This window comes from Coenobita brevimanus, chromosome 64 (assembly GCF_032717465.1).
Source record: "Coenobita brevimanus isolate Jiangsu-jjx chromosome 64, ASM3271746v2, whole genome shotgun sequence".
In the NCBI taxonomy this organism is placed as follows: domain Eukaryota; kingdom Metazoa; phylum Arthropoda; class Malacostraca; order Decapoda; family Coenobitidae; genus Coenobita; species Coenobita brevimanus.
The window spans coordinates 11,649,773-11,677,054 of NC_137017.1; the positions used below are offsets into that span (position 1 = coordinate 11,649,773).

The 27,282-nt window shown below is 42.3% G+C and overlaps 1 protein-coding gene across 1 annotated transcript in view; it reads left to right on the top strand.

Annotated features, from left to right (window-relative positions):
* The window catches only part of RpLP0 (ribosomal protein LP0), a 93,827-nt gene that overhangs the window by 13,814 nt on the left and 52,731 nt on the right, over window positions 1-27,282 (top strand). Inside the window, exons 2-3 of the mRNA XM_080276208.1 lie at window positions 4,193-4,467; window positions 8,999-9,233. Of these exons, the coding sequence (XP_080132334.1) occupies window positions 4,238-4,467; window positions 8,999-9,233 (465 nt within the window). The 5' untranslated portion in view covers window positions 4,193-4,237. The remainder of the gene's footprint in view (window positions 1-4,192; window positions 4,468-8,998; window positions 9,234-27,282) is intronic.

The following is a 27,282-nucleotide window of genomic DNA, read 5'->3' on the forward strand; positions in this document are numbered from 1 at the left end:
TTACTGTACAGTAATCACTGTAATATCCGGACGCCCAATAACCGAACATCCCCACTACGCGGACATAATCGTCCTGGGATCCAATACCCCCCCCTGCCCCCAACCCCCCCCCCAAAAAAAAAAAAAAAAAAAAAATTTTTCCCCATCCATAATTTGAACTTACCGCGCGCAGCGTGGGAGAGCATTGTTGTGGCGCGTCATTCCTCCGACGTCTGATAGAGCGCCGCTGCATCCTCCCCACTTTCCGCCTGTCTCTCGCCGTGAGTGCATGCTCGTCGTAATGGCTGCCCACGTGATCGCTTTTGTGGTGGTGCCTTACCTGCTGCAGGGCCTCCTGCTGCTCTCGGGCCTCCTCTTAGTGTGTGTGATGATGGCTCTGCCACCTGAGAAAAGGAAGAGAGTGGTGTTGACTCTGGAGAAGAAACGGGAGATATTGGAGAAATTAGATGCGGGGTGGTCTTCTTCCCGCATTCTCCGCGAGTTTAACCTGGCCCGGTCTTCTTTGTTCGATATCAAGAGATCCCGAGACAAACTCTTGCAGTACACGGCTGACTTCTCGTCGAGAAGCAAACGCAACGTGGAAAGGAAGGTTATGTTTACCCCCAAGTTTGCTGAAATCGACCGATCCACGTTGATTTGGTATTGACAACAACGTGCTGCTGGTGTGATGGTACGTGGAACGGAGCTGAAGGCTGCTGCTGAGAAGTTCGCCAGGCTTCACGACGCCCTAGACTTCAAGGCATCCGAGGGTTGGCTCTTTGCGTTCAAGTTGCGGCATGGCCTTACCAACCGCAAAGCACATGGCGAAGCATTGGACTCTAACGAGGATGGAGTTGACGAGTTTCGGCACAAGGTGAAGGGCTTGATCGACAGGGAGGGCCTAACTCTCGGTCAAGACTACAATGCTGACGAAATTGGCCTATTCTATCGCTCACTGCCAATGAACACTCTAGCCGAGGAGACGGAGAAGCGTGTACCTGGCCGCAAGCTTTCCAAGGAACAGATATCTGCTTTGTGTTGTGCCAGTGCTAACGGCATGCACCGGTTTAAGCCCATTGTTGTTGGCCGCGCAAAGCAGCCTCGGTGCGTTCGTGGGGTGATGGATGTCCTTCCTGTCGTCTGGTACCATTCTTTGAAGGCATGGTTCACAGCTGTGATCTTCAAAGATTGGTTTCACCGTCACTTTGTCAAGGAGGTCATCCGTTACCAGACGAAGACACTGGGAATCACATGCGACCAGGTAAAGGCCCTCCTTCTCCTCGACAATGCACCTGCCCACCTGTGCGACAAGGACTTGGTTGCTGAAAATGGCCGTATGAGGTGTATGTTTCTGCCACCTAATACGACTGCTCTCATCCAACCAATGGACCAAGGAGAGATCGTGGCAACAAAGAGCATATACCGTCGGAAGTTCCTGGACGAGGTGATGGTTGTTCTCGAGGACGAGGAGGAGCACAGGGAGGGACGGGACACACGAGGCAAGCGGACTTTGGAAAACCTTCGCCGCTACAACATCACGTCTGCGCTATACAACTGGGCTAGTGCATGGAAGGAAGTCCTTGTGAAGACTCTGGAAAATGGTTGGTCTCGTCTGCTTCTCGGAACGGATGTGGAGTACGATTTTCTAGGCTTTGATGTGAATGATTTCCGTGGACGGCTACGTATGCACGGCGACGATGTAGATGTGGACGATGTTCGTGAGTGGTTGGATGACGACGAGGGCGATCCTGGGTATCAGACGTTGTCTGATATCGAGATCGCGTCTTCGGTTGCAGGTGTCAGTACTGAACTTGAAGATTCCGACACTGAAGGCGACGATGATGCGGATTCCTCTCAGCAGGACACTACTCCAGCCATCCCCAAGCTGAGCGCACTCCGGGAACATCTAGAGTTCGTCCTAGACTACCTGGAACACCCGGACTGCAACAGGGAGATGGGGCCCTTGGGACTCGTGGAGGAAGTGCGTGCTTTCAGGCAGCGCATCATCAATCGTCAGAATCGTCGGTCATTGCGTCAATCAACCATTGACAGTTTTTTCAGGCCCATGACCCCCGCTGTGCCCAGCCCTGGCTCCACTCCGTTGCCTCCCCAAGACAGGCCCTCATGCTCCGAGCCACAGCCCAGCACATCAGCCACGGTGGAGTCACCGCTTGACGTGAGTTTGCAGCTGTCTTCAGAGTCCTCTGCAATGGGTACGCCATCACCACGACCCAGCGATGCACCCCTAGGTCGCGTGCCAGTGATACTCTCGGACTCTGACAGTGAATAAACAGCAAGAACTTCTCCACTAGACCACACGGGAATTTAGAGTGTTGTGCAGTGAAAAAAACAGTGTGTTAAGAATTTAAAGTTGTGAGAGAAAAGACTCAATAGAAAAAAAATTTAACGTAAATAGACTTGTTTGTTTTGGCTTTGGAAAATTATATGAATGGGGAAAGTTAAAGTGCAACACTTAGTAAGTTATAATGGAGCATTATTTAGACGAGTGCACACTGTGAAGAGAACGGACTTCTGTGTGTTATTGACTAAGTTCAGTGCAAGACTTCAGGAACAGTGTACTGCAAGTGCTTCAGGAAATCGTTCTTACTGTCAGAGTCCGAGAGGAGGCAGTTATTTTTCGAGGTGGCCAGGGACTTGCTGTAAGTAGCCAGAATGTTTCATACTGTACTTTTTTCCATACTATACTTACCTCATTTCACTCTTTAATGTCCATTATTGGTGTGAATAGGGTGTTAGTAGCTATGCATGTGCAGTAGGAATGTGTTTTTCTGAGTTAGGGTAGGTTAGGGTCCATAAGTACCAGAATGTTTATTAATGTATGAACATACTTCTAAACCCTCATTTTATGTTTCTTTTGCATTTATTTCAGTCATTTACGTGCCTTATTGGTGTGATTTGGGTCTTAAATAGGTGCTATGCATGTCCAGAGGGAGTTGTATAGGTGTTTCTCTGAGTTAGGGTCCATAAGTACAAGTCCATAAGCTGGGGCCCAATATCCGGACCTACCTATGGCTCTATTACGTCGGATATTGGAGTGATTACTGTATTTTCGTTATACGATCTCATTATACGATCTCAGAAATCCAATGAAATGACATTCAGTCTGGGGCGAGGGGGCAGGATTCTAACTCAGTCGTCCCAGCAAACGCAGTCACCGCCGTTTCCTCTTAAACCTCGGATAAAAATAGCGGGACTGCTCAGCTGCAGCGTTGCCAGACATGTGATAATTATTGCAAAATCCAATAATTTGGCACGCTTTGTGATATGCTATAGCATGCATGTGATAATGTGATAACTTTCATAATTTCATAATCTGAAAAATGAATCAGGGATTGCAAAATTAACAAGGCTTCCATAAGACTAGTACAGCAGTAGGATTTAGTAACTTGAGATAACCAGTGTTATAACCTAGTAGGTACTTAACAGTTAAACAAATTCAATAACAATAAATAATCACTCTGCATATACCGGTAAATATATTAATTTCACGGTAATTACCAATTTATTTGAAGAAATGCCTTTGTTTATGAGTGTGTTCATTTTGATCAAAAAACGATAATTTTAACGTGCCGGGTACGATAATACTGGTTTGGGAATCTGGCATGGCTGCTCAGCTGGCGACCGCCATCTTCCCATCTCCAACACAACATTACCACCCATAGATGAGTGATATGCATGTTTTATATGTTTAATTAATGTGCAGTCATGTTATTTACCTACTATTTGCTCATTCAGGTTGTTTTCTCAATAGTTCAGTAATATAGATATGTTTGTTGCTTTTGGTATCGTATATTTTAGCTTGAAAACTTGCCTTTGATGGAGTCCTTGAACCCAACTAATATTTCACCATTAGTTACATCTCATTATACGAGAATTCATTATACGACTGTGCCAAATGGAACCTACCTGCTTGTATCTTCGGGACCTCCTTATAATTATCTTTGGTAACCAGAAAACATTACCAGTACTGTACTATAATCTGTTTCATTTTCTGAGTGTCTTAGACCCAGGTCTGTCACCGTTTTCTAAAATTTTACAGAAACGTTGCAAATCAGTTACTCAGTTCATACATTATTTATGGTTTTTACCAGTAAGTGTCCCATACATGTACTGTATTTTGGAGTGTTGGTTGTTTTATTAGTAAGCATCACATGGTGTTATGTTCAGTATTTAATAGCAGTGTTTTTCCCAGCAGTCCCTAAGTCCGCCTGTCGGTGCCTTAATCCACGTACTCAAGATGGTTAGGGTGGACAAGCCAACGTGGAAGGCTAATTACTTCACCAAGATCACTCAGCTGTTTGATGAGTACAGCCGCTGCTTCATTGTAGGGGCTGACAATGTTGGGTCAAAGCAGATGCAGGAGATCCGAATGGCCCTGAGGGGTTGTGCAGTGGTTCTCATGGGCAAGAACACCATGATGCGGAAGGCCATCAGGGGACACCTTGAGACCAACCCCAATCTTGAGAAGTAAGTTTAGTAGTTTTTCAGTTGGAAAATTGTGTAGTGAGAAGTGGATATAATCCATTTTTATTAAATCATGGTAGCTAATCACAGCATGAATGTCGCAGTCACTCAGGCTTCATATCTTGACTTTTAGAGGGAAAAATGAAGTTATGCTAGGTATGATCGGCCAAAGAAGTGATGACTCGCTTTCTTTAAGTTTCGGACAAAACTCCGTGGGTCTTGCAACGTTCACTTAGGAGATGGAAACAATCTGTGCCTGCCCTGCAAACATTATTTATGGTGTAAAAAGAGCTAATCTCACGAAAGTATTGGTCAAGTTTACCCCCCCCCCTTTTTTTTTTATAAATAAGATCAATCGGTAATTAAAAAGTGACATCTGGCACGTTTTCGCAACTCATGCCTGTAGTGTTACCGATGAAGTGATTTTCTTGCTAAATTTAGATATTTTAAAAGCAGTTTCACTGGTAAAAATTTAAATTATTTACTTGGCATTTTTCTTAAGGTCTTGTCTGTCTTTTTTGTTAATTTCCCTCCGTCTGGCAGATTTTTACCGCTTTTGAGACTAATTTAGCTGATTTCTATTATTTTTCCTTTGGCAGCACTGCACGCCAGGCCTTCCATGAGACAGTCATTACAACGCTGTGGGTGGGAGTGGATGTGTCTTGGCCTTTGTCACTGTCCTTCCCCTCCCCCCCTTTTTGTTTTAACATAACCTTTTTTGTCTTTAATTCTCTTCATTGTCGCACTCATGCTTTTGACTATCATCCTCTCCCTCTCTAGTTCTTTCATGATGCTGCCCTACATATTTTATAACATGTTGGAATCTCATTGTGTGAATAGAAATGGCCAATTTTCCCCTGATAATAGACGAGTTTCCGGTTAAAAATGTGCAGAGACATGAAAAAATGATAGATAAAGTAGCCGAAAAATCACGTGACACTGAAACGGCCTGTGATTGGTCGTGACGTCACTACTCACACTGAGGCAGCATAGTCTGCTTTGTTAATGTTTAGCCAGGATACACTGTGCTTATTTTTTACCTCTAAGAATGTCCAGCGACAAGAGAAATAATTGCTAATGTTTCGTTCCAATGTGTAAGTGCACTGACAAAAGCACAGTAGGGAAATTATTCCTCTGTGTACTAGCCAATAACAATAAACGAAAACAGTGGTGGCTGGCTGCTCGTCGGAAGTTCCCAGTGCTGGAATGCAGTCTTTACTGTTGTGAAAATATTATATTCTTCACCATATACAGTATGTTCATACACACCTAATTATCTGAAATTCAGTAAAAAAAACTATGCTTTATTTAATTATTAATAGAATATTAGGAGTAGAGCGAAAACGTGCTAAGGTTAGCTGGTATTTCTACTTTAGATCGCCAACATGCCTTGACAGTCTTCTGTTTTGCACAGATACTGATTTAAAGTGCAAATAAGTGCATTTGTATGTTAAATTAATAATTATACAAAGCAGAAGTCTGCCAAGGCAAGCTGTTCAGCTGAAGGAGAAACACTAACGCTAATTTTAGCCCGTTTTCGCTGTGACTCCGGATTTTTTAAAAGGTAAAATTAAATACAAAAATTTGACCAGATTTCAAATAATTAAGTGAGTATGAACCTCTATGGTGATAAAATCTATACCACTTACCAGTTAAAAAGTGCCAATTCAGTGTTGATTCGGTAAATGACCGCCGATTCGGTATTTCGTCACACTCCCCTGAAGTACTGTAGTTGAGTCACTGAAACTGTTTTTTTTTTTCTTCAGAAAACTAATAATGAAGAGGTCAAATATTAAAGATGAGCATAATACCATCATAAACTCATACAACTGATACTGTACGGCATACATTTAACACTTCCCACCTCATGAGGTACGATCACCGCTCGGGAATGGTGTAGCTGTAAGCTGCTTCTGGTCGATTTCACCACAGTTTATTTACCTAACAGGTACCACCCATTTACACCATGAAAAATATTCCTTTACAACATACCTGAAGGGGGTAGTTTGGATCTGCGGTGGCCATGTAGGTACAACTATCATCTCTGTTACTGGTAAAGTATTGTGTGATGGATTGGAGCGTCGTCTGCAGTGTGAATGCTGATGTCATCGCCAACATGGCGGCTCCTTCCCTCCAGCTGCAAAGAATTAAAGTTATCACGTCTTGTTCAGTGCAAATGATAAATTAAATTAAAAGATACATATACCGTAAGTTTTTAAGTACATGGCAGAGTGCACTGGCCATGTTTACCCAGAACCGACAACTTGTCTATTGCACTAGTTTCACTAACTTCACTGAATGCTGGCAGATTAATTTGCTTCTTGGTAGCAAGTCAGGTGGTGAGGGGTTGTTCTTGGCCACATGCAATAATTTGTCTGTCTTGGTCTTGTGCTACAAGGGGCTCCATTTGGCAAATTTTACATGTTCCACCTCTTTATAACACTTACCTATCCGTTAACTGTCTTCTTGATGTTACGCTGCTGGTATATCTGTCATAGTGGAATATTTGCTAAATAAAGAGCAATAATCTGCTTACACCGACAGGCTTTAGTTTCATGTTGAAGATCCATCTTGATTACAGCGCATAGAGAAGTGTGGATAATAATATATTTTTAGTTGGTTATTTTTCTGATTTGATGGCATTAGTGATTTTGACATTACCATTATCTGCGGGTTCTATTTTATGGGACATTTTTCCTTCAGTATTGTTGATTTAGGATGTAAAAGTAAGTATTATGAGAGTTTCTCTGCATTTTAACCCTGAAACCATTGAGCGATAAGCTGTGTGTTTCACATTCTTTCGTACGGCTAAGCCTCAACTATACAGTCACTACTCGTTTTACGATGGGGTTACGCCAGGTCGTACCTTATCGTATACCGATTTTATCGTAAATCGTTAGATTGAAACACGTTACAAAAGGGGGTTACGTCAGCTCAGCATCCCAAAGTCACCTACCCAAGACTGAAATAAAAATGACAACTCACCTTAATCACTTCCTGTATTTGTCCAAGTCGTCTCCCAAGTCGTCTCCAAGACCAAAACAAACACTATTACACCAATACAGGCGGGTTTACTCACGTACAGTAAGTCATTGCAACAACACAACAATCACACTTGCATAACGTTGGCCTGGTGCTACACATTGTATAGGCCTACTGTACCACGATGCATGGCTGAGAGGTGACGATAGCTGGGAGGGGGCACACGTGAATGAGTAGAAAAGACAGGGCTTTGAAGGGATGGCGGGACCGCAACTGAACCAAAACAATGCTCTGCACGCTGGGGTCGTCTTCTTGGCTGAGACAAGCAACTGTTACCTTGCATGTGCCTGGCGCTTCATACAAAATTTTCCGAGGGTGATATCGTTATAGCGGGAAATTCATCGGAAATCGGATTTTGGGGTGGAACTTTTCTGTTATCGTTGTAGCGAATTATCGTATACCAAATCAACGTAAAACGAGCAGTGATTGTAGTATATTGTGGTTTCTTCCAAAATGCGAGATATACCGGTACACAGTACAAGCAGTGATACATTGCTTTTTGGTGGTATGTACCTAAAGACTGCTCTTTCTGGTGTGCAGTATAGGAAATAAAACTTGGACGTGGCAGTTGCCAGATACCACTGTGTGAGCGAAAGGTACAGGGAATTGGGTCATCGCTTCTTTAAAGGAACATTTGTACTAGGCTACATAGAGTTTATTTCTGAGACATAAAATAGCTAGTGGCGCACGGATTAACAGTTGATATATTGATGTTTGAAGTTTGCTGGTAAGTAATGTTAGCCATTGCAGTCTGGGGAAGCTTTCACCTTCGCTAAATAAAAGTGTTGTACGTTAGCCAAGGTAAAATTGGAAGCCGTGGCCAGGTTGAAGGGGTTATTGAGATTGTTTCTAATCCCCTGCTTCCCAGGGAAATCTTAACCCAAGCAGAGTGTAATTAGCCAAGGTAAAATTGGAAGCCGTGGCCAGGTTGAAGGGGTTATTGAGATTGTTTCTAATCCCCTGCTTCCCAGGGAAATCTTAACCCAAGCAGAGTGTAATCATCAGACATTAGCCAGAGTCAGAGGAAAATGTGTCAGGGCTGAAGTAGTTGAGGTCAGTTAGTAATGCATGGAGGAGAAAAACCTGAAGGATCTTAAGTAGCATGAAGTTGAAAGGTGCTGCTGTTGTTTAAGATTTAATTTTTTTCTGCTATAAATAAGTACTGTACATCCACTTTGGAAGCATGGAGTGAGCAGTGTATATAAAACCAGGGCATTTAAGTCAGTGGAGACTCTCAGAAATGCATCTGAATGTTGTAAATGCCATGCCTTTTGAAATACTGTATATGACTGAAGAATCTGAAAACAATTTTTTGTGCTATGTTTGTCAGTAATGATGCATTCTGCATCACAAGTGTTATGGCTTCAGAGTGCAACATGTCAAAATTATTCTGAGAAGGTTTGTTCTGCTCATTTTCACCTACATCATACCTAGGTGTTCTGATACTTTTTGGCGTGGGTTTATGAGAATAAGAGAACAAACTTTCTTGCAGATTGCTTCCACACATCGTGAACAATGTAGGATTTGTGTTCACCAATGATGACCTCACGGAAGTTCGTGACAAGCTGCTGGCCAATAAGAAGAAGGCTCCTGCCCGTGCTGGAGCTTTTGCTCCTTGCCCTGTCACCATCCCAGCCCAGAATACTGGACTTGGCCCTGAGAAGACAAGTTTCTTCCAGGCACTGCAGATCCCCACCAAGATTTCCAGGGGAACCATTGAAATTGTCGTAAGTAGATTGACGAAGGGGTTTATGTTAAGATTAGGGACCTTAATGTTGGGAATTATTCTTTTAAAGCTTAGAAAAAAATCAAGTACAACTTATGTGGGAGGGCATCCCACATAAAGCTGCTTTGACCAGGGTGGAGTCAGAGGATTTTTGTGTCATGAACTCTCCTCATATTGGCTCCCTTCAACCTCTGTCTCTTTGCTGTACTGTTGCATCTCTCTCTCTCTCTCTCTCTCTCTCTCTCTGTCTCTCTGTCTCTCTCTCTTTCATCACTACGTCAGTGGTCACTGTTCTTTTGAACTGCATGCATCCCTCCTCCATTACAGTAGTTGTACGGTACCTGTCTGGCAACAAGCTCTTGCCCCTCTCTCTTCATCTGTCTACAGTAAAGCCCCAAGTTTTGCACCTAATTGGTTCCCTGAAAAGTACCGCGAACCACGAAACTACTAAAGTAGGGGCATTGATGCTATGGGAAATAGGCTAATTGGTTCCAGGTACCATGCCAACCCCTTGTAAAACCCATTTATGTAACGTAGAATTTACTGATGACATCTGAAAAGAAACTAGTATTAATACTAATTACATACCAGGCAAAGAAACCCACTTGGAAGACTGGAGTGAGGTGCGTAATGGAAGGGATGGGGATGTAATTTCCGAGGCAGGTGGTAAGGCTACTGCTCCTCGCCATCTCTGGCATTTCTACTCTTCTCCTCCTCTGCTGCCTCTGCCTCTCCATGCAACAAATCCATCTTGTGCTGCATCTCTTCTGTGGCAGTGGCGGCGAACAAATGATGATTGCCTTCAGTGCGCACGGTTTGCTTACATTTTCTTCCTGCGAACGGAGGGGTTTTTGCGCAAAACCCTGGTGTTTGGGAATATTCGCAGGCCACCACTAACAATGAAACAGTGAACGAAGGTGTTGCTAAATTTGGGGCTTTACTGTAATGTTAACCAATACTTCCAGTCCTTCATGTATGCAGCAGGTCAGTTCTGGAAATCTTCCTCTGTTTGTATTTCCTTCTGCCTATGATATCCAGATTTTTAGTCAATTTATCCAGGCATCTCAAAATGAACATATCTTGAATTTGGCGGGGGGGTGGGGGGGGGCTGTCTTACGGGCTTGTAGACTGTGATTCCTTCTTCCATGCATTAAAAAAAGAAAATATATATTTAAAGCATCTTGTAGCCATAGTAACCACTAGATGCTAAATTTATTATGACTTGTTGACAGAAAAGTCCGTCACATAGCATGAGGCGAATAGAGGTCTTCTTGTAGGATTGCTATGCTGTGATTTCATTTCGAGCTGGCGCTTTAAGAGTTGAGGCTGAAGGCCTATAAATATAAACATGGCTGATTGTGGAAATTGAAGTTTAATATGAGAGTTGGTTAGGAAGAAGAGCTTTTGAGGTGAGGTGTGTTGCAGTGAATGGGATAAAATTTCCAAGGCATGGTCTGTTTATAATCAGATACCTTAACCATAGAAGGGGTGACTACAGACACATCACCACCAGGTCACACAGTCCTTCATCAGACTGCTTTCTCACCAGCTTACACTCATCTTTCTCATAAACCTCTCCACCCCATCTTCCTTTTGATCCTTGATGTCCCCCTCCTCCTTCCTCCTTCCTCCTTGTGATAGTAAAAATATTACATGGAGTTGTATGTGATGATATTCACGGAAAGTGATTAATGATTAATGATTACTCATTATATAAATTAAATTGCCAAAACATTACCAAATATATCTGTGTAGTTTATCGTTCCCCCAATGCTTCTTCGGAACCCAGTGTATTTGATTCCATATCCACTCAGTTGAGTAACCTTGACCTTGCCCTTGGCAATGAAATTACCATTTTGGGTGATTTTAACATACACAATGTTGAATGGCTATTGCATTCTGCCCGGACTGACGACGCTGGTCTAGAATGCGAGCTATTTGCGGAATCGTTTAATCTCACCCAGTTGGTAAAGCAACCAACCAGAATACCTGATAACCCTGACCATAATGCCCATCTCTTGGATTTATTCTTGACAAATAATCCAGATCAATACAGGATAGAGGTACTGTCACCACTTGGATCCTCTGACCACAATCTCATCAAAGCCTCATTAGTTAACCCTCCTACACCTCCCCATTCCGAACCTGTCAGGGTGACCCGATGGCACTTTGACAGGGCAGACTGGGATGGATTTAGAAATTATCTTGCTGATGTTCCATGGCAGTTTTTCTTCTCTAGTGATCCCAATTCTACCCAGTCCCACATTTGTGACTTAATACTAGCTGGTATGGATTTATTCATACCAAGTCAACAATTCACTAAAAGATCAAACTCTCCAAAATGGTTTGATGGCAATTGTGCCAGAGCAACAGCCCAAAAGTCATTAGCATATAACTCTTACTTAAAATCAAAAACACCTGAATCACTCTCCCAATTTAAAATTGCTAGAAATCATGCAAAAGCTGTATTAAATCTATCTAAATCAAACTTTCTTCAAAAGCAAGCATCAAAACTACTTAACAACCCTAATGACAATAGAATATTCTGGTCAACTCTTAATTCTTTCAATAATAACTTTAACAAGTCATCTTCCATTCCCCCACTAAAATCTTCAGATGGCAATATTACAAATGACCCACGTGGGAAAGCAGATATCTTTGCTAGTACCTTTGCAAGAAACTCTACCATAGATGATACCAGCCAGAATGTCTCAGTACTGGAACTTGATTCTCCCGAAATTGCCCCACTTAAAATACAGACAAGATTTGTAAAATCCATCCTAGACAATTTACCTACCAACAAAGCTCCAGGTCCAGATGGAATTCCGCCAATTGTTTTGAAAAAGTGTTCCCCTGAACTTGCCTCTGTCCTAGCTAAATTATTCAGACTATGCATACGTACTTCTTTATTCCCAAATTCATGGAAAGAAGCCAATATCCACCCAGTTCCGAAGAAAGGAAGTTCGTCTGACCCCTCCAATTACAGACCAATAGCTATCACATCTTCTCTTGGTAAGGTATTTGAAACTTTAATTAATAAGCATATTGTTAAACATCTTGAATCCAACAACTTAATTAATGATAGACAATACGGTTTTCGCCACGAAAGATCCACCATTGACATACTCAATCTCTTAACTCATACCATCCATCAATCAATAGATCTTTTTGGAGAAACTCATGCAGTAGCTCTTGATATCTCTAAAGCTTTCGACAGAGTATGGCACCGTTCCCTGCTGTCCAAACTCCCTTGCTATGGACTAACGTCTTTTGTTCCTTTGATTTCTTCTTATCTTAGTGACAGGAAAATAAGAGTAAAAGTAGATGATGTATATTCGAATTTCCACTCAATTAACGCCGGCGTGCCGCAGGGATCAGTTCTGGCGCCAACGCTATTTCTGGTTCATATTAATGATCTCTTATCTGTCACTCACAATCCCATTCACTCATATGCAGATGACTCAACACTACATAGTTCATTCACACTCAGACATCCATTTACAAAGTCTAATATCTCTACCTCTCAACTCAATACAGCCATCTCCATAAATGAAGATCTATCTACAATCAGTGAATGGGGACAAAACAACCTTGTCTCTTTTAATGCTAGTAAAACTAAATATATACAGTTTACCAATAGACAGATATTGCCAGACTCGTACATTACCTTCAGTGCTACTAATATTCCCATCTCCAAAAGTATTGAAGTTCTTGGTGTCTCACTTAACAGTGCCCTCAGCTGGACCTCTCATGTCAGATCACTTGCTAAAACCGCCTCAAAGAAACTTGGATTATTGTACAGAGTCCGTAACTTCTTCGCCGATGAGCAGTTAGCTATAATTTATAAGAGTCATGTGCGCTCTCAGCTTGAATATTGCTCACCCTTGTGGAATGGTTGTGGAGAGGTTGCATTAAGGCAACTAGACAAAATTCAGAATAAAGCTGTTAGAATCATTAACAACCCTGCCATTACATATAAACTACCTCCCCTGCAAGTAAGAAGGAATGTTGCCTCCCTTGCATTATTTTACAGATTTTTTTTGGCAAATGCTCAGACGAAGTTGCGTCCATGGTGCCACCTCTCCATGCCTTCCCTCGTGCTACACGGGCATCTGGTAGCGCTCATGACTGGAATGTCACTCAACCATATTGCAGAACTTCTGCCTATCAGAATTCTTTCATTCCCCGAACTGCATCTCTCTGGAACTCGCTTCCCCAGAGTTGTTTTCCTCCAAATTTCAACCTACAACTCTTCAAGTCTAACTGTTACAGATATTTTATGAACAGAGGACACCAGTAATCTGGTGTATGGATTATTTTTTTTTCTCCATTTGTTTTTCCTTCCTCCGTTCTGTTATTAAAAAAAAAAAAAAAAAAAAAAAAAATGACTGTGATATTTACCGTCCCTGATATTTAGTATGTTGAACACACTGAGGTGTTCTTTACAACACAAAATATAAATGGCCATCATCCTTGCTTAATGAGACATGGAATAAACCATGTTTTGTTTTTAAAGGCTCCAACATGCTTGCATGTGTCGACCTTGGTCACCTAATGGCGGCTCTCCATGCTGCACAATCCATTGCAGCCTCCCTGTTCAGTCCCTTAACCCTGAGGTCACAGTTAATGACCTAGTCCCATGTCTTTCTCGGTCTGCCCCTCATAACCCCACCCTCAATATTAACACTTCTCACCTTCCTCACCCAATTATCATCCCCCATCCTCTCCACATGTCCAAACCATCTCACTCTACCTCTCCTCATCACAACACCAATACACTCCAGTCCCATCCTACCTCTCAACTCTTCCATTGTAAACCCAGCCCCTCCAGGCCTTGGATGCAGGGATGCACTGCACATCCACCTAATCATTGTCATTTCTGTACGTCTGAGCCGGCGAATATCTTCCTCCTTCACTGCCCAGGTCTCACTACCATACAGCATTACCGTACACTCCTTAGCCCGTAGGGAGAGTCCTTTTAATGTCAGGAGAGGCAAGAGCTCCCTGAACTTCTTCCAACCACTTCTCACCCTAGCCACAGAGCTAGCTCCAGCCCCACTTCCAGCACACAACATGTCTGCCAAATAACAAAACTCTTCCACACACTCAAGAGATTCACCAGCAAGTTCAATTCTTTCACGTCTGGCAATCTCCACCTGCTCACCCCGACACGCCTTACACATAAAATCAGCATTATCTCGCAGTCTACCTCTGATACCACTACATCTCTTATGCACCCATTTATCACAAACACCGCACAAGATGGAATTACTTCCCATGCCCTTGTGGCAAACTGCACATGGCCATTCTCACTCGTCTTTGACCGTACCGCCACCATGGAGTAAACCATGATAGCTTTTATATAATTATTTATGTTTATGTAAACTGTCTTGGATTTATAGCAAGAGTAGTGATGAGAGACTGTGAATCAGGGTTTAAAGACAAGGCAGTGGTGGAAGGTGATAAGAAGAGTAAGCATGAGAAAGGTCACCAGTGTGGAATGTAGGAGAAGGGTGCTGAAGTGTGAGTGGTGTGTGACTAATATTATAAGATGCTATGAAACTGCAGTTGCTACGGTGTTTTTTCATTGTGCGAAAAGCAACTGATAATGAAAGCATTTGCTCCTTGATGTTTTTCAGCTTTATGATCAATGCACATACAACAAACATGCACACCAGTTAGAAAATATTTATGGTCATGCAGATACAACAAACACGTGCAATGCCTCATACACAGAGGACTGGACAGTCATGTAGGATACTTAATGACAGAACTAGGGAAATAACAGAGGAATTAGTTGGAGAAGAACAGGGAGGTTTTAGGAAGGGAAGAGGTGTAGATCAGATATTCATTCTTAGGTCTTTAATGGAAGAATTTCTAGAGAAGGAAAAGAAGTTGTATGCGGCCTTCATGGATTTGGAGAAAGCATATAAGAAGGTGGATAGACAAGGATTCTGGAAAGTATTTATATATGGAGTAAATGGGAAGTTGCTGAATGCCGTGAAGAGTATGTATGAGGGTGCTAAGGCTGCTGTACATGTGGATAGTGAACTGAGTGAGTTTTTTATTTGAAGGTTGGATTAAAACAGGGATGTGTCCTCTCCATGGTTGTTCAGCCTGTTTATGGATGGGATTATAAAAGAGATACAAAGTAGGGCAGTGGATGTTGGAGCGGTCCTAATGAGAGAGGGCAGTGTTAGGAAACTCCCTGTACTGTTGTTTGCAGGTGGTACTGTGTTGTTAAGTGAAGACAAAGGGGAGCTACAAGGCTTGGTGGATGAGTTTGGGAGTGTGTGTAAGAAACAGAATCAAAAGGTGAATGTAGGGAAGAGTAAAGTTATGGTCTTTGAGAGAAATGAAGTTCGTGAATGTACAGTGAGGTTGGATGATGAGGAAATGGAAAATGTGAGTTCATTTAAGTACTTGGGTAGTGTGATGAGTAAGGATGGAAGTTTAGAGGGTGAAGTGCATGAAAGGGTACAACAGGGAAGAAAGGTTGCTGGTTTCTTGAAAGCAGTGACAAGAAACAGGAAAGTGAGCATGGAAGTGAAAAAGTTACTGCATGACAGTATTGCGATACCAGCTCTAATGTACGGAAGTGAAGCTTCAGCCTTGTTGGAGGGACAGAAGTCAAGAGTGGTAGCAGCGGAAATGAGTTATTTGAGAGGAGCATGTGGAGTCACATGGAGAGACAGACTGACAAATGAGGAAGTGAACGAGCATTGTAGTGTGGATGTGGATATGATAAGTGTTTAGGAGAAACACACTGAGGTGGTTTGGCTACGTTGAGAGGATGGAGAGCGAGAGACTAGCGAGGAGAGTGTATGTGAGTGAGGTGGAGGGGGGTAGAGGGAAGGGGAGGCCAAAAATGAGATGGAGGAATGGAGTGGAGAGGTATATGAGAGAGGGAGGTGTGAGCTGGGAGCAGGGCAGTGAAATGGCGGGGGACAGGGCGACGTGGGGGCGATTTGTTTGTGGCCACCCCTTACGGGATTAAGGCATCTGGCAATAGATTGATAGATGGACATTCCCGTATTATAGTGATAATCTCATTCCATTTGTTTCCCACACCCTGGGGATATTTCTTCTTTTAATTAGTTCCTTAATCTTCTAGCCGTATTATCAAACACTTCTCAGAGAGAGAGAGAGAGAGAGAGAGATTTATTGTTGTAAAGGTATACAGAGTCCATATACAACCAAAAAGGTGGTGGATCTTGCCACATATCTTTTTTAGCAAATATAGTTATATACAGTCAGTGGTTATAATTCATGGATGTAGCCACATGCCCTTCAACAAGTATTAGCTAGAGGGAGGGAGGGGGAGGAAGTAAACGTCTTGTGCGAGACAACCAGTAGCCTATAGAGTGCCATTAAAATATATATATATATATATATATATTAAAAATAGCATAAAAGAGGAGAGAGAGAGAGGGGGGGGGGGAGTTGCCATCAACATAAAGATGTGAGCATTTTATTAGTCACGGCAAACACTCTTCTAATTTATAACAGTAAATGCATACAGACAGTTGTCTTGTTTAACAGAAAAGCAGATTGAATATATATATTCTTCATGTTTTTATGAACAGCTGAGTGTTTTATTCCCAGAAACACAAGAGGAAAGTACAGTATTCAAAAATAAATATTATCGATCATTTGATGTCTGTTGCAATGATGTCATAAGTGGCCAATTAGCAGCCACGAACTAAACACATCCTACTTGCCCCATACATGTCAGGTACAAAGGTCAGTCAAATATGGTATAATAAATTTAGATTTAATATAGAAGGGTATCGTATGTCTAGGTGACATGGGATGGAACAGTTGGTCACCCTGGCACGATTGGCCACCGACTTGCTGTGGGTGAAGGTGGTAAAGCAGGATGGTAAACTGTTGTCAGGTTTAATTGCAGTTAGTTACCTTCATCATGTTGTGGATGCCGTTGCTTTAACAATATGAATGTATTGATATACATATTGTGAGGGACATTTTCATTAACACCTTGTAAATTCCAGTGACCAAATACAGTAATCACTCTAATATCCGAACGCCCAATATCCGAACATCCCCACTAACCGGACATAATCCTCCTGGGATCCAATATTCCCAAAATGGGCCAAAAACCGCAAAAAATTCGAAAAAAAATCTGACTTTTTTCCCTCCCATAATTTGAAATTCCCGCCTGGTGCCGAACAGCTGTTACACCATGGTCCCTTCACCCCTTCCTTCCTCCCCCTCCCCCCTCCCCTGTCAGGTTGCCATTTGGTATTTTTCATTACCAAGTGTGGGCCAATTTGGTAATGAAAAATTCGTTTGGTAATGAATTAGAATAATGCATTACCAAATGGATTTTTCACATGTATGAGGATACACAGGATGGAGATGGTGGATTGTTTGCTCTCTCTGATTAATCTGCTACCCTACATAGTGTGAAAATAATCAACATGGTGTTAGTTATAAGGAGAGTGATTACATGTATTTCCACTTGTATATATAATTAGTGAAGAATATATGCTAGCTTTACGAATTTGGTAATGAAAAGTTATATTTGACAATGAAAGTTGAGGAGATTGGTAATGTGGCTGTTGCGATCTGGCAACTCTGTTACCCCACCAACATCAACAGTCACAGCTTAACTCCGATGGAGAGCAGACACTCATAACAGTGCAAGCCACAGGTGCTTGTTTTTTGTGAATAAACAGTGAATAAACTGCAATACCTTGCCACTAGAACACACAGGAATTTACAGTGTTGTGCAGTGTTAAGAAATTAGAATTTAGAGTGCAGAGGATTAACTGTGGACTGCAAACTGGCGGTTCAAACCAGTCCAGGAGCAAGGGACTTGTAAGTACCCAGAATGTTTAATATTGTATAAACTCACCTCTAAAACCTCATTTTATGGTTCTTTTGCATTTATTTCAGTCTTTTATGTCCCTTATTGGTGTGATTTGGGTCTTAAATAGGTGCAATACATGTCCAGAGGGAGTTGTATAGGTGTTTTTCAGAGTTAGGGTCGATAAGTACAAGTCCATAAGCTGGGGCCCAATATCCGGACAGGACCACTATCCGGACCTGCCTATGGCTCTATTATGTCGGATATTGGAGGGATTACTGTATTATTCTCGTGCTGGCCTTACCATATCATGTGGTAAGCCTGGGAGTAAGATACTGCTACAATTGGTGTTTTCTTTCTAATAAAATACTATCACACCTTTAAGAAGAAAAAGCTTTTGAGGAACACTAATACAATCTATCTATCTATCTATCTATAGCCCGACGCCCTAATCCCGCAAAGGGTGGCCGCAGACAAAATGCCTCCAAGTCACTCTGTCACCCACCATTTGACTACCCTCCCCCCAACTCACCCCCCCTCCCTCATATACCTCTCAACTCCATCCCTCCACCTCATCCTCAGTCTACCCCTCCCTCTCCCTCCCTCCACCTCATCTACATACACTCTCTTAGTCAGTCTTTCATTCTCCATTCTCTCCACATGTCCAAACCACCTCAGTGTATTTCTCCTAATCTTCTCAACCACATCCACATCCACCCCACAACGTTCCTTCACTTCTTCATTCGTCAACCTGTCCTTCCATGTCACTCCACATGCTCCTCTCAAGTAACTCATTTCCACTGCTCTCACCCTTGACTTGCTTCCCTCTTCCAAGGTCCACGCCTCGCTTCCATACGTCAGGGTAGGGATCACAATACTATCATGCAATGACTTCTTAACTTCCATACTCACCTCCCTATTCTTCATCACTGCTTACAGTGTACCAACAACCTTCCTTCCCTGCTGTACCCTTTCACGCACTTCATCCCCCAAAGTTCCATCCTTACTCATCACACTACCCAAGTACTTGAATGCACTCTCATTCTCCATATCCTCACCATCAAACCTCACTACATTCTGTGACTTCATTCCTCTCAAACACCATAACTTTACTTTTGTTTACATTAACTTTCAGCTTCCTCCTCCTACACACTGTCCCAGATTCATTCACCAAACCTTGCAACTCCCATTCATCTTCACTCAACAATACTGTATCATCAGCAAACAGCAACACCGGACTCTTCCAAATCTCACCCTCATTCACTAGAGACACTCCCACATCCACTGCCCTACCTTGCACCTCCTTTACAACCCCATCCATGTATATATTAAACAGCCATGGAGGCATCACACAACCCTGTTTCAGTCCCACATTGAGATCAAAGAACTCACTCAGCTCGCCATCCACTTGCACCATAGCCCTAGCTCCCTCATACATACTCTTCACAGCACTCAACAATTTCCCCTCCACTCCATATATTCTTAATACCTTCCACATACCTTGCCTATCTATAGTGTCATAAGCTTTCTCCAAGTCCATGAAGGCAGCATACACTTTCCTTCCCTTCTCTAGATACTTCTCCACTAAACATCTTAGACCAAATATCTGATCTACACACCCTTTTCCCTTCCTAAATCCCCCTTGTTCTTCTCCAACTAGCTCCTCTGTCATATGCCTAACCCTGTCAATGAGTATTCTACCATATATTTTACCAGTCACACTAAGAAGGCAAATACCCCTATGGTTACCACATACTTCTCTCTCTCCTATTCCTTTGTATAAAGGAACAATTATACCTGATTTCCAGTCCTCTGGAACCCTTCCCTCTTCCCAAGCCAATCTACACAACTTCCATATCCACTCCACAACAATCTCACCCCCATACCTAAGCATTTCACCACACACTCCATCAATTCTTGGGGCCTTTCCCAACTTAATCTTCTTCATCGCTTCCACTACTTCCGCCCTGCTGATCTCCTCCTCCCTCCTCTCATCTCTTATTCTCCCAGCCATTCCCCAACCACTTTTACTTGCACTGCTCTCACTCTCTACATTCAACAAATCTTCAAAGTGCTCCTTCCATCTCCTCAGTTTCTCTCTCTTCTCCACCAACAATCAATTATTCCTATCTTTCACTCCCCTACTATTTCCCCTTTCACACTGCCTTACTTTCCTTACCTCCTTCCAAAACAATTTCTTACTCTCCCTCCATTTCACACTCAGATTCCTCCCAAACTCTTCATCCACTTTCTTCTTACTCTTCTTCACCAGTCTCTTAACCTCCCTTCTCCTGCTCACATACACCTCTCTCTTCTCTCTCTCATCATCTCCCCTACCTCTACTCGCTAACCATTCACTATATGCCTTCTTCTTTTGTTCCACAGCTCGTTTCACCTCATCATTCCACCATGCTGTCCCTTGCACACCCTTGCATCTCCTCCTCACTCCACAAACCGCCTCACACGCTGCGCCTATCTCTTCCATGAATATCTTACATACGTCTTCCACCCCTTCCATCTGCTCTAGCTCATACCTTCCCAATCTTTCTTCCACTATGCTCTTATACTCTGTTATTTTCTCACTGTCTTGCAATTTCTTCACGCTTCTCACAGGAGCTGCTTCCTCCTGTCTTCCCTTTTGTCTCCTCAACCACTTTCTTTGCAGCTCTACCTTGGCCATCACTAAGTGATGGTCCGAGACTCCATTTCCCCACCCTCTCCACACTCTTGCATCCAACACTTGTCTTCTCATTTGCACATCCACACACACGTAGTCTATCATTGCCTTTCGTTCAACAAGTTCACCATCCATCCTCCTCATTACTCTCCATGTATACCGGTGGATCATCTTATGACGAAAGTAGGTGTTGGCTATTGCCAACCCCTTGCAAGCACAGATGTCCACCAAAGCACTACCATTCCCATCTACTTCAGCTGGCACACCCCACTGACCAACCACTCCATCCACTCATACATTCCCAACTTTGCCATTCATGTCTCCAATCAACAGCACTCTCTCGCTCCTCTCAAACTTGTCCATACATGCTTCTACTCTCGCCCAAAACTCATCTTTCACTCTTGCCACTCGATCCTCTGTCGGGGCATACACACACAATCGCCCACGCTTGTATATCTACTTTCATCCTCACCCATACAATCCTTGCACCCACTGTTCCATACTGTCTTATATTCTCCTTCCACTTCTTGCTTATCATCAGACATACTCCCTCTCTTGCCCTCTCATTCTCATTGACTCCCGCACATATACCTAAACCATATTCCCTTTTTCTCACCCTTTCACCTTACCATTTAGTTTCAGTCAATCCACATATATCCACTTTTGCATCCTCAAGCACTTGAACAATCTCTCTCTCTTTCACTTCATCTTTCAATCCTCTCACATTCCATGTTCCCACCCTAAGAATGTCCTTTGTCCGTTCCTTAGTCGTCAACGTATGGTCCATCCAGGTCCGAGGCGCTTTATTCGCTTTTTTAGGTAGTTCTTTTTACAGGGTGGGGCACTAACCCACCACTAATACAAAGAATTATTAATTTTAACTTAAATGTGCATACATTTTTATCGGTGATTATTCTTTTTCCATAATAACTACACCATTAAAAAAAAAATAATGATAATAATAATCTGGTCTGTTGTTTCTCAGAAGCACCAGTTCTTCCATAAGGAATGCACTGGCACTCAACACACACATGATTTTTACAACTACCAGCGGGGACACTCACCATCCACTCACTCGATGTAATGCTGCTCTTTGGTGCCTGCCCTTTCCTTTCTTCCTTCCCTCCTTGTCTATCTGTCTTTCCATCATTCTTTCCTCTTCCTTCAGTATGTGGGTAACTCTACACTGAGTGACAAGCCAAATGGTTTCCTGATGTAACACCAGGAAACCATTTACTGTGCTGAGTGGTAACTATATAACCAAATTATGGCGTCTGGTGGTTTAGTAGGTAATTAACCCTCTCGCACTCTTTCGACGCCACCAGCGTCCAACCACTTCGAAGTATTAAGTGAGTTTCGTCACCCCAGACCTCATGCTCCCCACACTCCTCACTCAGCGATTCGTGCGGTATCAGAAACTGATTTCAATCATTTCAATTCCCCCGCCCTTTTTATAAATGTATTGTTTTGAAACTGGTTTATGTTATAAATTAATGAGTGATCTTCCTAATAAATGAAAAAATCTTAAAAGAAAGGGAATTACCATATTGTATCATTCACATTTATTCAGTGCTCATTTACTCACAGACATATAAACATTTCGGCAATGATTATAGAATATTATACAGCATTTATCTGCTATCCATTTCATTAAAAAATGACACCTCTAGCTATACTAGAAAATTTTTTATGCCATATGGAATAACAAGTTGTTCATCACGCCTGGCCGCTCTGAGTGAACTGTTTCCTGTCATTTCATCCTCGCTTGCCCAGACCTCACGCTTCCCACATTCCTCACTCAGTGATTTGTGCGACATCGAAAAATGATTACAATCATTTCATTCGCCTGCCCTAATTTTTATCTGTATTGTTATGAAACTGATACATGTTAAAAATGAATAAATGATCTTCCTAATGAATGAAAAAAAAAATAAATAAAGGATATAAAACACCATACTTTATCGTTCAGTAATGTATTCGTTTACTCACTGACATACACTCATATACAGTACTCACCCACTGTATTTTTTTCACAACAATTTGTTGTTGTTAAAAAAATAGTGTGTGAATATTGTATATATGTATACAATATATATCAAACAACAATTTGTTGTGGAAAAAATACAGCAAATTACCGGTATATGGTTGGACTCAACCTATGTCGGAAGAGTGTGAGCGGTTGATTTCACTTGGACGAATCCTGAGTCAAAAGAGTGCGAGTGGTTGGTTTACATTTGGACGAATCCTGCATCGAAAGAATGTGAGTGGTTGGATTCTTCATTGGGCCCCCGTGAATGAAAGGGTTAAGGTGCTCCAATCGGATTGAGCCTATGTAGGTTTATATCCAAGGGGTGGTTGGGGTTTATTGCTCACATAATGACACTCAGGGATGAGTGAGGCTGGTCACTCATCTTAAATATCAGGACCAGCTTGCCTAGCCCCGGGCTCCTATTTTCCTCATGGGGCAATTTAGAATTGGATGATGGATGGACAAGCATTGTGACATCTCTCTCATACAATACAAATCTCACCAGTTAAAATGAAATATGAAAGTGGTAATAATTAAACCCTGTTATTGTCTGTCATAGTACCTCTCTCCAGGTTGTAGCATTTTGAAAAAAGAAAGGCTTTCAGCTGTCTCTTAAAGGATTCAACAGAAGAGAGTTGTCTCATGGATAGTGGCAATCTATTACATAATCTAGGGGCTTTATACACAATGGAACTATCGGAGAAAGATGACTGGTGAATGACTCCAGGCTTGTCAAGATGCAAGGAATCATTTTCACTATGTAACATCACACCTGAGCGTGCTGATGGGAGTTTTAACAATTCAGTAAGATACTTTGGTTCACCAGACTGAAGAGCTTTGAATGTAATAAGACACAGTTTACATTCAGTTCTAGCCTTTACTTGTAACCAGTGCAGCACAATTAGGAACGGTGCATTGGAGGTTCTTGGGGGAAGACCAAAGATAAGCCGTACTGCCTTGTTCAACACAGACTGAACTTTTGTTTGTATATTATTTGGAAGACCAATCCACAGTGAATTGCAATAATTGACACAACACCATTGCATGGATCAGTGTTAAGAGGCACTGTCTATTCAGGAATTTTCTGACAGAGTACAGATTTCTGTTATGCAAGTTACACCTTCTGACAACTTAATTAATAATTATGTTCTTGGTAGTTTAACTTTGAATTAAACACCCAGATTTCAAACAGAACTGACCAGATGAAGCTCTGACACGACACGCCAATGTTCGAAGCCAGGGCATTTTCAGTGTCTTCACCCCTTCCGTTTCTTCTTCTTCTGATGATCTCAGTTTTACCATCATTCAGCTTAAGTTTCCTCCTAACCATCCCAATCTTAATATCAGACATTAGAGATTGAAGCTTGGTCTTGGTATCGTTGGTATCTGACATCTGAACATAGAGGTGGGTGTCATCAGCATAAAAGTGATTGGACACGTTGTGAGCACCAAGTAAAGATGATAAACTACTCTTGTAGATTGTAAATAATTTGGACCCAAAACTGATCATTGAGGGACTCTGAACAGAAGGGGAGCAGAATCAGAGCCAGCATAACAACCACTCTCTGAGATCTGTCCAACAGATACGACTAAGGAGCAAAAGGGCACTGTCACAAATACCATAATACAGGTCATCCAACAATAGGCTAATTTATGATCTGCTGTATCAAAAGCTGCTGATAGATCCAACAGAACTAAGAGGGAGGACATCTCACTATGGGTGTTTGCAACTAAGTCACTATGAATCCTTGTTAATGCAGTTTCAATTGAATGGTATTTTCTGTATGCAGATTGAACAACAGGAACAACACTTGTGTTCCAGTAGTGGTAAGAGTTGATCAAGTATGGCCTGCTCAGTAATCTTGGATAAGAAAGGTATTATAATTTGTCATGCTCTCGACATCAAGGCCAGGTTTCTTGATTAGGGGCCTGAAGGTGGCGTCACTCTGGGTCGGAAGTGGCTAACATGCGAACCAGTTTTGGTAGCTGCTAGCCAAACTGACCCACAGTGAGCGAGATTTAGCTTGCGAGATGAAATGGACAACAATTTTCGCTCACAGCTTGTTGGTGGGATTAGAATCCAAATGAGCCTATAGTAATTTTGTAACTGGTGGGTAAATATTCTGTTATTCCCAGAAGGAAACTGTAACTAAAACTGTTTAGTAAACATAATTTAATTCTTGTGTTTTTTATTCATTTCTATTTTTTTCTTGTGACATTAAATCAGTATTCGGACAAAAGTATGTGAAGTGGTTCCAGAAACTGAGGAAATGGGAGTGGGTACTCCATAGTGGTTTGTTTACTAATGACCATGAGGCGCCAAAGTAGACAACCCTGTTAGCCATTTCGGCTTGCAAAAACACACGAGTGTGACGGTCACTCAACTCTGCTAGCTGTTTTTCCTCACAAAAGCTGCTCGCATGTCAACCACTTTTGGTCTAGTGTGACTCCGCCTTAAGCAAAGCACGTTTCTCAGACTGCACAAAATTACCTTCTAAGAAGCATCCATTTATTATGTTGCAGATTAAGTCTGCTGCATGCCTGTACACATCAGGCAGTTGTGACGAGTTACACGGATCGATTGGGCAAAATGTTTTGTTAAGTTCTCGTAGGTAGCATTTGATTTTATTTACATCCAGTGGATGAAATGTTGAAAGCAAATGGCCCCTTGTGTGCCATGGTTGGAAGTCAACTGAGCACACTTCACTGGAAGAACTGTTGTCTGAATCATTTCTTACACAAGATATCTTAGTTGTAAAAATTTAAGCAAAATCAGAAGCCAGTTGGGCATCAGATACAGAAGTTGATTTAACAGTTGCATTCCTCTGACCAAATAAATTGTTCAGAACCGCAGACTTTTTTTTTTTATATAAATCACTTCCGCATGAATTAACTTTAGTGATAATACCTTGCCTTTTGGGCTTTTACAGTGTGAACAACTGCTCTTCTCACACAAACATAATGCAGATGAGTTAATTTGGTTCATTGCTAGCGCCACATGTTCTGCATTTCGATGTTGTCCACACGAAGAATTAATGGATGGACCATACCGTACTTGGGTAGTGTGATGAGTAAGGATGGATCTTTTGGGGATGAAGTGCTTGACAGGGTACATCAGGGAAGGAAGGCTGTTGGTTCTCTGAAAGCAGTGATGAGAAATAGGGAGGTGAGTATGGACAAAGTCACTGCATGATAGTAATGTATTGTGATCCGTACCCTGATGTATGGAAGCGAGGTATGAACCTTGCTAGGGGGGAACAAGTCAAGAGTGAGAGCAGTGGAAATGAGTTGCATGAGAGGAGCATGTGGAGTGACATGGAGGGACAGGTTGACGAATGAAGAAGTGAAGGAACTGTGTGGGATGGATGTGGTTGTGGTTGAGAAAATTAGGAGAAATACACCGAGGTGGTTTGGACATGTGGAGAGAATAGAGAATGAAAGTCTGAATAAGAGGGTGTATGTAGGTGAAGTGGAGGGAGGGGAAGACTGAGGATGAGGTGGAGGGATGGAGTCGAGAGGTATATGAGGGAGGGGGGTGTGAGTTGGGGGGAGGGCAGTCAAAGGATGGGTGACAGAGCGACTTGGAGGCGTTTTGTCTGCTGCCACCCTTTGCGGGATTAGGGCATCGGGCTGTAGATAGATAGATAGATAGCCCATGCTGTGGAGAAGTATCATAATGATTGTTTTTACCAGCTCAGGACAGTAGAGATCAAAAATTGACCTAAGCTCATTGTTATATATATCAACAAAATCACTGGAAGAAAGATTTGAAGAATCAGTGTAGTTTAAAAGCTGATCAATTTCACGGCACATCAAATGGCGGTCAATGTTCCTGTAATTTCTGAACCTGATGGATCTTTTTATAGGAAGGGGATTTCGGGATATCAAAACTAAAAGTGAGCAGAGCATGATCAGAGATGAGGTGGTCAACTGTGTCAACCTCCACATCAGATATGCACCTGCAACCAACAGGGGACAAGATCAAGTCGAGGACATGTCCTGAGACATGAGTTGGATTACTCACATGATCAAAAAAATTATTGTAGGTGATGAACTCACGGAATTCTGAAGAAAATAGTTTTGACTGCAGACTATCAACCCGAGAACTGAAATCACCGCAAATAAGAAGTCCTCGAGATTAAAGAGAAAAGACTTCAAGAAACTGCCCAAACTCCTCCAGAAACCTCGATCTGTGCATGGATGACCTGGTCGATAGACATTTGCAATTCTAGTGGTATTTTGATGGAAAGTTATTAATTTTTTTTTTCATTTCATTGCCAGACGCCTTGTATCCCAAACGGGGTGGCCAAGGGCTTAGAGTTAATTGTTTTATAGGGAGGGGCACTAATCCTCCACCAACCCCACTTGACACGTAGGGATGCCAACAGCATCTGGTGTTCCCAGGCGGTCACCCATCCAAGTACTAACCAGACCCAACGTTGCTTAATACTTCCATAAATTCAAATGAAGGTGGGGTCAGGTCTGAGTCTATGAGAGAAATGTTTGCAAGTGCT